The sequence below is a fragment of the Centroberyx affinis genome, unplaced genomic scaffold, assembly GCF_046629955.1.
Source record: "Centroberyx affinis isolate AG114_WGS23_722 - 3 ecotype Tasmania unplaced genomic scaffold, CSIRO-AGI_Caff_v1 ptg002793l_1, whole genome shotgun sequence".
NCBI classification, from domain to species: Eukaryota; Metazoa; Chordata; class Actinopteri; order Beryciformes; family Berycidae; genus Centroberyx; species Centroberyx affinis.
The window spans coordinates 25,695-39,057 of NW_027280943.1; the positions used below are offsets into that span (position 1 = coordinate 25,695).

Here is a 13,363-nt window from a genome sequence, read left to right on the forward strand (position 1 = left end):
TATGGAGAAAGGGGGAGAGGAGGGTAATCCTGATCAACACCCTTTTAGGAAGGGCCATTCACAATGCTATTATAATTACAGTGCAAGTTTCCACAAGAGGGGATTTGAATGGCCTTCCGACTAGCCCGACCCGAAACTTAGTCCTACTTCCGTCCTCTATTCACTGCCACTAATCTGAGTACTCAGTCAACGGTGCTGCCCTGGCCAGCGTTCCCCCACTCTGCCTCAATCCAACTGCAGCCAAACAGGGGAACTGTAGGCCTAGTCTGTTTTCACAGGGATAAAAACCCTGAGAGCTCACAGTGGCCCGGGAACCTACTGTGAGAGCCTGAACTAGCCAGTCCTCCCCCACTGGGCATGTGGAAACTTCCTGCTCTGACATCAGAGAAAGAAGCACCTGCACTTTATTTACATACGTTAGGCTGTGTATCTTGTGTGCAAAGGCTCATATCCTGTTTAAATAGTGTAATGGGACGGCTTGAACCCACGACTCAGACATTCCAGACTATTTAGGTAGCTTATCATGGAGCAGAGGGCTAATTAAGTACAATGGTTTAGATGTGCTGAATATTTAACCATCTAACACACTGTATTCAAGAATGGACTATTGGCAACAATCAATGTTCAAAAATAATTTTAAGCTTTAAGAGTATGGATCCTGGCCCCCCTTTACACCTGACCTTAAAATATCCAGATTGTATCTAGATATGACTTAGCTATTATACTTTAGATACACCACAGGCATTAGCTGATGAAAAGGTAGTTTTATGCAGCTGCTGTCCTTACAACTTCAGTTTTATCAAAACAAATTGACAGCTGAAATCTAGCTTCATTTGCTCCCCAATGAGTATCTTGACTACACAATTTCATATGTTACCATTTTCAAACCTTCTAGTTAAGTTGGTTTTTAAGTTTATCAGAGTTGCTTTACGTGACCTTCCTATCTGTGTGCTAATGTATATTTCAGTTATTGTACTTCTATGTGGCTTAGAGGTGCAACTGCATTTACACCTTGTTGTTAATGTGGCCAAAATGCATCTCTGAATACCTCCGGAGGGTGATCATATCTTCAATGCATCTTGGGTACATTTACACCTGGATTTCATACATTTTGCTCTATCCAAATACAATCCCATCACCCAGGATGCATCTAAATTCCAGGTGTAAAGGGGGTCACAGATGAGATCACTTACTATCGTTACTTACATTGCGATTCAAATGATCTCAACTAAACCTACACTGACAGTGTAATATAAATAGGACTAGAATAGGCAAACCTACTGTATTTGTCAAAAACAATTAATTTGCATCAGTATGCACAAAATAATAATAATGTACATATGCGATTAAATAAAATGTTGAATCTGACCAGAACTTTATCAGACAGCGCTTTCTGTTAAGTTGAAATGTTATGTTATACATTGTTAATCAGAGACAAAAGGAGGAAAATTAAACAGTAAGTCAGTAGAAACAGCCAAAGGAAAAGAGATCAGACCCATACAAATTAAGCTCATTAAGCTGAATTGATGACAATTTTGGCTCCAAATACTTAAATGCTTGGAAAATGTTAAAAAGGGTCAACTCTTTGCCCTTAGCACTTTGGAACTATCGCACCATGGCTGAGTAAAAGGGAAAGATTAATAAGCACATTGAACTAACAGCAGAGGAACTCATTTCACAGTGGTTTATAGATTCAGATGACTTGTAGTAGTGACAGAATCTGATAGCTTCTGTTTAAATTTTTACATAGCGGATCTAACTTTTCCGTTACTGGAGATTCTACAATTGATGGTGATGAAAATTCAACAAAATGGGTTCCTCGGTACACGACTACAGCAGCGTCAACAACCACATGCACTTAAAAGGAGGTTAGTCGTCATGCAACACTGAAGAAAACTGGTTTACAGAACAGAGAGCGGGAGTGGGGTGAGCGAGGTTAGGAAGGCAAGTAGGGGGTTGGGGAAGGAAGAGGATCTGGGAATGCCACAAAGGAACACAAGGCATCACGGATGGAGGATGGCAAGGACAAGGAGCGCTTCCACCTTCAGGTTTTCCAGGTCTTTCTCGTATTTCAGCCGCAGAGTCGTTGCGTCGCCCTGCTCTTCGCGCCGCCTCATCTCTTCGGTCATGACTGAGACTTGGGTCACCAGCTCTTGAATGCGCTCCTTGAGGTCGGACGAGGCAGGATGCGTGGGTCGGTCCTGGGCCCCGTCTGCAGAGTTCCCGTCTGGGTGTGCCGGAGTCACAACGCTCCTCAGCTCTTCCATCTCCCGGTCAAACTTCTCCGTGAGAACATTCCTTTCAGCCTCATGCTTCTTCTTCAGGTTCTCCATGCAGATAGTCAGCGAGTCGATCTCTTTCACGTTTTCTTCTGAACGGAGGCGCAGCGTCTCACCGGCCTTGGCAAGTTCCTGCCTCAGCTTTTCGGCTTCCAGCTCGTAGACATCTTTGACCTCCCGCAGCTCCTTCCTGTGCTTGGCTATCATGTCCTGAAGCTCAATGGTTTTATCCAACGAGTCTATGGGCTCTCCTTCAATCTGAATGAAAGTTTGTGGCCCTGTGTCATTTCTCAGTGGTGCTTCAGATAGTCGATTCTGAAGATCTGCCAGTTTGGACTGGAGATCTCTGGTAAGTTCTCTCAATTTAGGACAGTTAACACAATCCGAGCTACTAATCTGAATTTCTGCCTGATTTTGCTGTAGTTCTTTCTCATGTTGGAATTTCAGCCGAATGATCACATAAGACACGTAAGCTTCTCTAAGGGCATCAAGTAGATATTCAGAAGCCTGTTTCTGTTCACTGCCAGAATCAAAGCTCACTAGAGCCAAGGACAGGAGCTTGTCATGTTTTGACAACTTCACAGTGGAGGCAATTTGCTTCAAAAAGCATACCTTTGCTTCCAAGGTTTCTGTTAAGTCTTTTAGAATGAGAGTATTTGTTTCATTATCAAGCCAGCTATACATACTTGAAAGGTTTGGCTCTGTCACTGCCATCTCGCTATCAACTTCATTTTTTGCTCGAGGACAAATCCTACTAATCAAAAGCATCATGCTCTTCTCTGCCATCATGCGTTCTGCCACACGCCTTTCACAACTCCCTCCCTCATTTTCCTGCGGCCTCGTTTCAATAGTACTCAGCAGCTGGCTCCAGAACTCTCCCTCCAATACCAACCTCTTCATGTCTTTTTGACTCACACAGAAAGGCTCCTCTTTGGAAGAACCAAGGCAATCTGTGACAAGTAAAGTGCTTTTTAAATCACTGAGCATTTTCTCTACATTAACATCTACCTTTGCTAACATCTCTAATACCTGATTAATTGCCTCAGACTTCTTCTCAATCTCTTCTACTACTTGCTCAATACGTCCTTCATCAGCAACCTGCTCCTCACCTGACTGAAACAACTCTTCAATAACATGCGCTGTCTTTTCACCTCTACCCGCTTTCATTTCTACCTCTAACTTCTCTCGTAACATCCTTATTTCATCTTCTGCTTCTTTTAGTTTCTGACTACTGGCTCTCTCAGATTCCTGGTTTCGTTGGATTAGTTCACTGTTCTGGGCTTCGAGTTCCATACAGCGCTGCTCTGCAGACTGGAGGTTTGCCTCTCTCTCAACTAACTTTGCCTCTGAGGCTTCGAGGAGCTCTTTGAGTTGCTCTTTCTCCAGTTGCGACTCATCGTCCTCATAAGATGCCACCTGGAATCCCAGACCTTTCAGCGTGGCCTCTTTCAAGTGCAGTTTCTTCTCTGTGTCCTTTAGGGAGTTCCCAAGCTCCTCCAAGGTCACCAGGGCTTCGTGAAGCCTCAGGGATTTCTCATTCAGCTCCCTCTCATAATACTCTCTGTCTATGGCGTTTGCCTGGTTCTCGGCCAGTTCAGCCTTCAATCTGTTCAGCTCCTCCATGACGAGATGGTGCTGTTTGCCACCCTGCAAGTCGATCAGCTCGGCTTTCAGCCTGTCTATTTCTCTGTCAGCCTCAGTCAGCTGGTTCACTATCTCCTGACATCGTTGGTTCAGTGCCCCATTTTCACTGGTTAACAGCTCAACTCTCTGGGAGAGTATTCCAATAGTCATCTCGTTTGCTTCTGAATGGTTTTCAATTTTTGAGAGAGGGCCATAAGGGTTTTTTAGGCTTTCAAAATTTTGCTTCTGAACCTTCCCCACCATGTCCTCCATGGTTAGGAGACGGGCTTCATAGTCACGGATGCTTTCTCCTGCCCTGGCTAAGCTCTTTTTTATAGTTTCATTTTCTAGCTCTTGTTGACATTTCCAGGTCTCCAAGAGCTTCTGAAATTGACTTTTTTCTGCTATCTCCTGGCTACAGCTATGTGATCGCAACAATTTCATCAGCCCCTTAAGAGTCAGAGGTTTACCGGTCAACAAGTCCTCTACTTCTTGAATCCGCTCTGGGCTATCCTGGAGCAAGAAGCTAACTGTCTTTTGGACAGGTTCTGGGGGAGGGCTTTCCAGAATGGATGTTTTTTGGGGTTCGGAAAAGTAAGGCTCCTTGATGGAGAGGTGAGAAAGTGAGAGGCCAAGCTGTGCCTGCATATTGCGCTTTTTCAGCTCTTGCAGCTGCAGGAGCTCTTTGGTCTCCTGGTACTTCTTTGTTAAGCTCTGTGCTTGAGAACTAACCAGTTCTGGCCTCTTCGTCTGGGGCATCAGATCGGCCTCCAGACCCAAAGGGTGCTCCAGCTTGGAAAAGGGGACCAGACAGTTGGTTAACACACAGCAGGGGAGACACAAGCTTGCTAATCGTTTTCAGCGTCATCTACCAATCATTTCCCCCCCAATTTCTCTCAAAATGTGACATTACATTTAACATCCCCACATGATAATGTTAAATTATATAGATGAATATAATGATTCAAAACATTATCATTCAACTCTTCTTAGGCCTAAATGGTATGAATTAAAAGCACAGGAAAGAGATTTAATGGCCAAGGTTAGTTAATCACGACAGAGCATGCACATTAAATGGTTAAAAGTTATTTCATGAGGTAAGTAATGCAATATTAGTTTCAGCTGGATGGTTTACTTAGGGATGGAAGGCATACCAGGTCCTACAAACTCGTTTTGTTCCAAGCTCATGTCTTGCAGCAAACAGATCTTTTTCCTCAGTAGAGATGTTGAATTGTGTGTGTCCAACTTAAGTGTAATGTTCAAACACATTTTTCAAATTTCTACATGGCTTAGTGCACTGAAATGTAATATTTCTACAACAAAAAGCAACACAAAATGACATACTGTATATTCCTAAGAATCACAGGAATATCGAACATAAATTCAGCTCATGGAAAAGTACTGTAATCCATCTACAAAACTACTCATTCAGCTTAACTGTAACAAACCCATCCATACATCCACACACAAATATCAGAGGAATTCATCCAACAAAACTCATCTAAGCCATGACATAGCTGACGATATTTGTTAAAACAAAAAAAAATGGATGGTCTACATAGTAGTTAATAGAAGATGAGAATCTGACTTCCATGCAAATAATTAGAAAACAAGCCAAGAGGTTATTCTTCATACATTTCAAGCCAAACATTTCAACAGCTAAAGCTATTATTTCATTAACAACAGCAACCACGACACTGGAAATTTGACTTCTTTGGTCCATAATCAGCTGATTATTCAGTATATCACTGCTAGCATGAGTTCATGACTTCTATACAACACAGACCTGTCAAACAGAAAAAGAGATTCACTAGTAGAAGCCAAAGTAGTAACAAGAACTCACTGTTTTTCTTCACATGCAATGAACTCATGCAAAGGCACATATCTGTAGCCGTTTGAAGCTTTGATGTCAGTTGGTTTGATGTTTTCTTACAATAAAATACAACATGCAAAGGATGTTACAAAATGGAGGGAAAATACTGCTCAGTGGAGAACATAGGCCTAAGCTCTACAACAGGACTTCCTATGATAGTAGAGTACTGTGCAGTACAGCGCAGCACAACGCTGACTACACAGAGGCTTGTAATCTGGTGACTCACCGGAGAGATGTAACCTGTCCGGATGTCCTGCTCTCTCTCCAGAGCCGTTCTCAGTTGGAGCTCCAGCTCCTGCTTGTGCTGGCTGGAGTCGACGAGCTGCTGGTGACAGCTCTCCAACTGTGCCTTCAGGTCTTCTACCTGGAGGAGCGGCAGGCAATGTAGAATGTTGGTAACAGAAAAGGAGAAAGTCTCTCGGTTTTACACAATTCTACAATCTCCACTACACATGCTGGGTAAACCTACCCCTTTCTTGTAACTCTCCAATAGTTTCTCCAGCTCTGCCGTCTCTCTGGGGTGCATTGTTGAGGGCAGGGGCACCCTCCTCTCCTCCCGTATAGGCGTCTTCTCCACCTGTTGCCAGTGCTGCTCAATGACCTCCTCCACCCTCTGCTGCCTCTCCAAAGATATGGGAGCTCCTGAATCAGGCCCCGTGTGTCCATCTCCCTCTCCGCTATCATAGTCCATCCTCCCTACCTCGCCGCCGCTTGGAGGCTCCGCCGATGAGCTGGTCACCGACTCGTACCTCTTCCGCCTCTCCTCCCTCCGCCTACTTCGCTCGAGGTCTCCCAGGTCTGCCTGCAGGCCCTCGGCCTCCTGGGCCCGTTGCTGAGCCAGGGCCTGGGCGATGGGCCTGAACTCTGCCCAGTCAAAGGTCTTAGACCGGCCTTCCCTTCTACGTTCGCGTGCCCGGCTCTTTTTGAGGCCGGGAGCGGAATCTCTCTCCACGGACGAGGCCTCGGAAGAAGGAGAGTCCTGTGTCACATCTGGCCTAACCAGACCCTCCAGAGGAGAGAAGGAGCCGTGATCCTCAGTTGAGCTGAAAAGCAGAAAAAAAACAATTTCAGTTAAGTTGAAGCTATTCTGAAGTAGTACCCATTGTCTAAATCCCAAATAATGCTTTTGTGATGACTGAATCCTCAAACATGTTTGAACAGAAGTCTGGATTTAAGAATAAACATCATGGTTGATTAATGTGTGCAATAGTATAGATATTATTGTGCTGACCTCGCCACATCGGGAGCAGTGGAGGGTCTGACGTTCTTCATGACTGCCTGGATCCAGTTCCTACGTATACCTGCTGTCATGGCCGACAGAGTGTGTACTCCCTCCTGGGTCTGTAGATTTAGAAGCACCATGAGATATAATGGTCAAGGCTAAATGGGGGAAGACATGCACTTTTTCATATCCTAAAATCAGAATCCAAATAAGTCATTCAGCAAGAAAATCTGTACTTTAGAAGGTAATGCCTCTTACGTGTATTTGGAAACCATAGTTGCGTTGAGCCTGGTATTCAGTTACATTGTAGCAAGTAGACAGGTCAATCTCACCATCCAGGTCGGAAGCCTGTGGTAGTACAAATATGAGATAATTGACAAACATGAAATGTAACACCAGAAATTGCTCAAAAGAAAAAAATGCAATAACAGTTGACATAAAGAGAATGACAGGTCACCTCCTCAGCGATGGAGTCCTTGTAGTATCGCAGGCTGTGATCTGTCAGCACAAACCAATATTTCTTCCACTGCCGAGCGGAGAGGAAAAAGAGCAAGTTGGGTTATACAAAGTTCAAAGGCAGAGTTCTGTCATAGCAATCGCGCGCATCTAAAAAGAGCATATAACAGTCATCTGGAGCGCTGGAAAGCCGATGAGTTATTGAGAAATTAAAGATTAGTCCCATATATTATCGAATACTCCCTCCGAGTCCGTGAAACCTGCTCTAGAATGCAGTAGAGTAAGCAACTGCTAACACCCTCCCTCTCCATATATATATCAAATAAAGATGCATGTCAAAAGCCTTCAGGCCCCACCCTGGTCTTTTAACCGTTCTCTATTGAAGCGTCCACATCAAAGTCTAGCCAGGTCTCTTTAAAGGCCATAGAATGCTACAGACATCCAAAAGTGCTTTAGGTGGACAGTTCAGATGCTGTTTGAACTAGCTACTGACTCCCTTCTTTGATGACTCCATCCCTCACATTCATGAAGACACCAATGACGTGAAACTGTGTTTATGTTTTTTTAAATGTCAACATTTGCTGTTTATTTGCTGCTCTGTCTCAGTCTGGAGGGTTAGTAATCCAATACCTTCCTTAGCTTCAGATTTTTACTCAAACATCAGCAAATAGACATGTCATTTTAAGACATTTGGACGTTCCTTTTGTTTCAAAGTTTACCAGCTCATACAGTACCTGGCCTTGCTCATCCAGCTTCACCATCCAGCCTTTCTTGAAGTTCAGCAAATCCGGCTAGAGAGAGGAAAATAAAGTACAGTGAGAAACCATCTCTCTGAATGAATATAAAAAAAAAACATTTTGGTGTGTCCACAATGTTTCATCATGCAAGATGACCTCAGAGGTACTCAAAATGCAAATACTGTGTCAACCCATTTCATATTACTCTTTGACACTGTAGCAGTAGCAGATCATCACCACTTACCTGAGCTTTTAAATACAACGATAAAAGGTAACAAAGATAAAAGCAGACCATATTCGCCCAAAACATAGCAAAAAAACAATTCCTTAGTCTTTTTCTTAATTGTTCAAGTGCAAAAGTTGTATTCTCATTGTTCAAGTTAAGAGCAGGACAAACACATGCTCAGTCAGTCAGCTGAGGGTAGAAGTTGACCCTACCGATGGATCAGACAAATCAAGCAGAGGATATGAGACCGTTTCAATGTGGGCCACTGGCCAGGGGCAACTTCTGCCAGTTTTGCTGCTGGTCTGTGCTACTCTAGCTGAGTATGCGGAGTCCAGTGCTCAGTATTGCTGTACTCTGCTGTGATTCCACACAGTGGGAGAAACACACACACACGTGAACAGTGCCCTTATGAAGCAGTGGTAAATTGTGACACACACACGCACGCGCACACAAACAGACGTATCTGTCTTCTCCGACAGACAGACATACAAAAGCGTAATAACATACAACGCGCAATATGGGTGCAATGAAAACACGCAAAAATCTGAAAACGGAGGTAGCAGAAGGAGGAGGATAACCTGGACAGGAGAGGGAGAAGAGGGGGCTGCACTGCCCCCCGCAGCACGGAGGACTGCCCTACAACATCCACACCCTCACACACCCACACCAAGGCCAGAGAAACAATGTTAGTCTTGAAGAGAAAGACACTTTCAACTACAATGGAAATATATCACAGACCAAGATATGAAGTCTTCTCATGCATTTTCAACCTGGATGGTCAGCAGCTCTACCATGTGATACTTTATTGCTCCCTATGGGGAAACTGTCTTTTCTACAGTTTTTTTGGGGGATTGTGATCAATTATAAGAGAAAGGAAATAGATGGCGGGGTTAAACAGTGTTAAAAGTGTTCCACTTAAAGCCCCTGTGTGTACAATATTTATCTCAATATATCATTCTCAAATTAATTTTGACAGTATAGTATAGTGGCCATAGAAAAACAGGTTATCATAGTGAAAATTGGTTAATTCTATGTGTTGCTTTCTATGTGTTCTATTTGTCTCGGGGTATTATTTGCCGCAAACTGTGTAGGATTGACTTACAGCACAAAGATAGGGCCTTAACCAAAACAGAAAGAGGACTCACTTTGAATTGCTCTGCTTGTTTGTATGGAAACAAATACATAAACAAGTACAGCTGAAAACAAACAGAACACGTCTTGTGCCAGGCGGGGGATGTCTGCCTGTTTGCCTTTCTCAGTCTTTATTTATCCCAACTCTGTTGCCTAACCAAATCTAGCCCCACAGCCCCGACAACAACCAAGTGACCGCTCTCAGCACGGCTAAAGGCCTGGCACTGATGCTGACCTTGGACCCTACAGCTTAGCAGAACAGCGGAGGTATTGTCTGGAAAACACAGTCCACACACCACACACACACACACGAAACACCTTGAGTAAACAACGGTGGCTGATTCCTGGGTTTTCTCTTTATGACTTACTACTATGTTGTGTTGCAGGTTTAACTCACCTAGCTCCCACCGACTCCTGCCATTCATTAACAAAATGCATAACATAACCTACTGGTTACAGAGACAAACACGCCTCGGTCACGGCCACTACACCCTTGCTTTGTGTGTTAATACTGGGCTGTAAAAACAACATTACTTTGGTTTCTCATCTTCCAGCATCTGTTAGTCACAAAAGATGCTGTCAAGATGAACCCTGAACCTCGGTTAGGCCACAAAAGCGCGAGAGAGAGAGAGTAGAGGCTCACCGTCATGACCGACTCGGTGGTCCGCCGGTCCAGGGACTTGGCTCTCCTCAGCGGGGGCAGGGTGGAGGGGAAGTCCAGACCCTGACCGAGGTCATGCCTCTGCTCCTGGAACAGACAAGCATACTACAGTGTTTTTTTATACCCTTGGATCGGAAAATTAATTCACTCTAATGGTCAAACAGAGTGTGAGAGTCAATGTGCAGTGGATAAATGCCATCGCAAATGTTTTTTTACTGTAACAGTCAAACATATGACATATATGACATACAATAATAGGAGATCTTGACATTTAAAAAGCAGGATATACTCTAATTTGGTCTGGGCTCGGGTGGGAATCAATATGCTGTGGATAAATGTCATGACAACCGATCCTTCCACATATTTTGCGAGGCTCAACCCAGCTCAGCGCTGCACTGAACCAGAGAGAATGAAAACAAAGAACACACGCTGATAGAGTGAAGCAAAACATGCCATCTCCAACTCTGTGTGTATGTGAGAGGGATTTGTGCACAATCGGGTGTTTGACAGCACCAATGAGATAAACAGAATGCCAATATGTGTGTGCGGTATGAGCAGAAACCCTTTATCTTTCATCTGTACCTGATTGTGCCTCGGTTAAACATGATTGACAAAGCTGAAGAGATGGGACAAAAAAAAAAGGTAAACAGTGTGATTTTGAGAACATTTTGCAGTGTCCTGGGTCTCTGCGCTCCTATTAGAGGGGGGTTTTGAGCCGCTCCCGGCCCGAGCGGAGAGGGCCGGGGTGGGAAAGGGAAGCACAGTCGCCAGGGGAATCCCGCCACAGAATGGAAACTGGAAACGAATACAAGCGCACGCTGCCGACCTCTGACCTCCAACCAAAACAAAGGCAGGACAGAGGGAGGGAGCGATGGAGGGAAGAGGGCGAGGGTGAAGGGAAAAGATAGGGGAGTGGGGGGGGAGGTGCTGGGACGGGAGAGGGGGGGGGGGGGGGGGGAGAAAACGCACAACACATGCTGGTAGGTCAGACGGCGAGCTCGCGTCTGTTCTGCCGCGTGACGTGGTTTCAAAGCGCTGTTTACATGTATTACCGCAGCCATTGTAAAGCGCTACACAATGTTGGCACTGTTGGCATGAACAAGCAACCACACACACACACACACACACACACGCGCACGCAGCAGTGTTACCTCTCTGTGGAAGCGCCTGTGCTCGCTGCGGCCCTGTCTGGCTCCACTCCTCCCCGCCTCCTCCACCTCCATCCTCTCGGCGTTCTCCAGCTCCAAGGCCTCCAACTTCTCGATCACACCGGAGCGGCTGGAATCAACACACACACACACACACACACACACACACACACACAGTTAAAGAAAAACAATCCCTTCCATCTCTCTTGTTAGCTCTTATTCTATTTTTTTGCCAGCCTCTTTGCTCTTACATGATGCTTCTATGCACCAAGGCCCTCACCTTTACACTCATTAAGTTTGGTTGCTTGTATTTTTTGGTAATCTGTGACAGGGTATCTGCAGGGCTCAGAAAGCAAAATGTAACCTTTTAAGATGTTTTTAATGCTGCCTGGAATTGGATTTAGACCAATTTAACAACCAAACCAAAACAAACAGCTGGTAAAGGAGACACCAGGAAATAAACCGTTTATAGACATGTTGTCCAATATGTTTAACAGATTGCATCAATATCAATCCAAGAGTGGACACGCATATGGATCAAACTTAAAGCCCCAGTAGGTAGGTTTTGATATAGTTGATATTTTGTTTGAATACAGCAAAAGTAATCCTCATGTTTTGTGAACATAAATGAGTAAGATAATATGTCAGAATCTCCTCAAATACTGACAAGTGCCATTGCTCTGCTATTTGCTTTCAAAGTAAATTTTGTGACTGTGACCAATTGACACAAACTCTGAACGGGAGGGTGTCACCCGGTGCTGTCAATCACCTGTCGCTCATTGTCACTGGCTGGATGGCTAGTGGAGGGAGGGGAATGGGGGGAAGGGGGGATAGGGGGGATAGGGGTCGTTTTTTCCTGCGGCAAGTAATGTAATAAAACATAAGAAAATAAAACCGACACTGCTGCCGGTCCCACATCTCACATCTTTCGGTGAAACTACACGATTCATGGCAATTGCCTTATTTCATTGGCTGTACTTTCCATCTCTGCCTTAATTAAATATCACTCAATGTAAAGATTCTGTCAGTACAATTGCCTAATTTTATAGCTGCATTAAAATTTGAATCTAACTGAAAAAGTAAACCTGCGTAATGTTGTGCAAAATAAGACCTCAAATTACTGTATTCAGGGCATTTTACATTTTACATTTAGACAATTTAAGACTTTTTCAGACTTTTTAAAAACAACCAGTTGATACCTTGCAGAAATCAAAGCTTATTCTACTGCATTTATTGTAAATTGTTCTAGATAAGCGTATCAGCTAAATGCCTAAAATGAAAATGGAAAGATCAAGGGTAGCAGTCACAGTGAACTGACCAAAACAAACAGTGAAGAGGACCATGATGTTATGCAATAGAGAACAACAGAGTAAGTCAAGAGGTCAAAAAGCATCTGATAGCTGAAAAATAAGCACCAATCAGACCTAAAACTAGTCCTTTGGTAGAACTATCTTATGGCAAGGTGGTCACACATCAGAATGAACATTGGACCGCAGATCCAAGGATGAGACATTGACCTAGGACGGCCTACGCTCATTGGTGTTTACCCGCAGACTTCCTCAAACCCTGTCCAGACAGTGAAACGGTACACTGCCAGCTTTGACACGTTCCCACACATAGGCCTTTTGTTAAACGGCGGAGGAATTCACTTTACGGGGAGGAAGAGAGTGAGAGGCAGTGGGAAATATTAAATTACTCAGGGTTTTTTTTTCCCCTAAATGCTGCCCTTATTTGGGGACTCCTCGGCCAAAGCTGCCCTCCTTAAAAGGCAATGAGGGAGAGAGGAGGAGGAGGAGGAGGAGGAAGAGGACAGAGTGAGGGGGCATTTAAGTCGCATGGTCCATGACTGCATCCCTGGGCTGCTGGCTGGGCATGTCTGGGACAGTGTGTGTGTGTGTGTATTTAACAGAGATGCCGCTGCTTCCCCAAAAAGCTCAAACTGGCCCAAATGGACCAGTTATCTGTTTATGGGGCCGACTTTGGGCACTCTTCCTAGTTTCCCTCTCC

At 44.4% G+C, this 13,363-nt stretch overlaps 1 protein-coding gene across 1 annotated transcript in view; it reads right to left on the bottom strand.

Moving 5' to 3' along the window:
• The window catches only part of mprip (myosin phosphatase Rho interacting protein), a 35,952-nt gene that overhangs the window by 6,451 nt on the left and 16,138 nt on the right, over positions 1 to 13,363 (bottom strand). The window contains exons 8-16 of the mRNA XM_071535938.1: positions 11,360 to 11,486; positions 10,191 to 10,295; positions 8,188 to 8,244; positions 7,455 to 7,523; positions 7,256 to 7,345; positions 7,007 to 7,116; positions 6,245 to 6,818; positions 6,002 to 6,139; positions 2,043 to 4,694 (exon numbers count right to left, since the gene is read on the bottom strand). Coding sequence (XP_071392039.1) covers positions 2,043 to 4,694; positions 6,002 to 6,139; positions 6,245 to 6,818; positions 7,007 to 7,116; positions 7,256 to 7,345; positions 7,455 to 7,523; positions 8,188 to 8,244; positions 10,191 to 10,295; positions 11,360 to 11,486 — 3,922 coding nt within the window. The remainder of the gene's footprint in view (positions 1 to 2,042; positions 4,695 to 6,001; positions 6,140 to 6,244; positions 6,819 to 7,006; positions 7,117 to 7,255; positions 7,346 to 7,454; positions 7,524 to 8,187; positions 8,245 to 10,190; positions 10,296 to 11,359; positions 11,487 to 13,363) is intronic.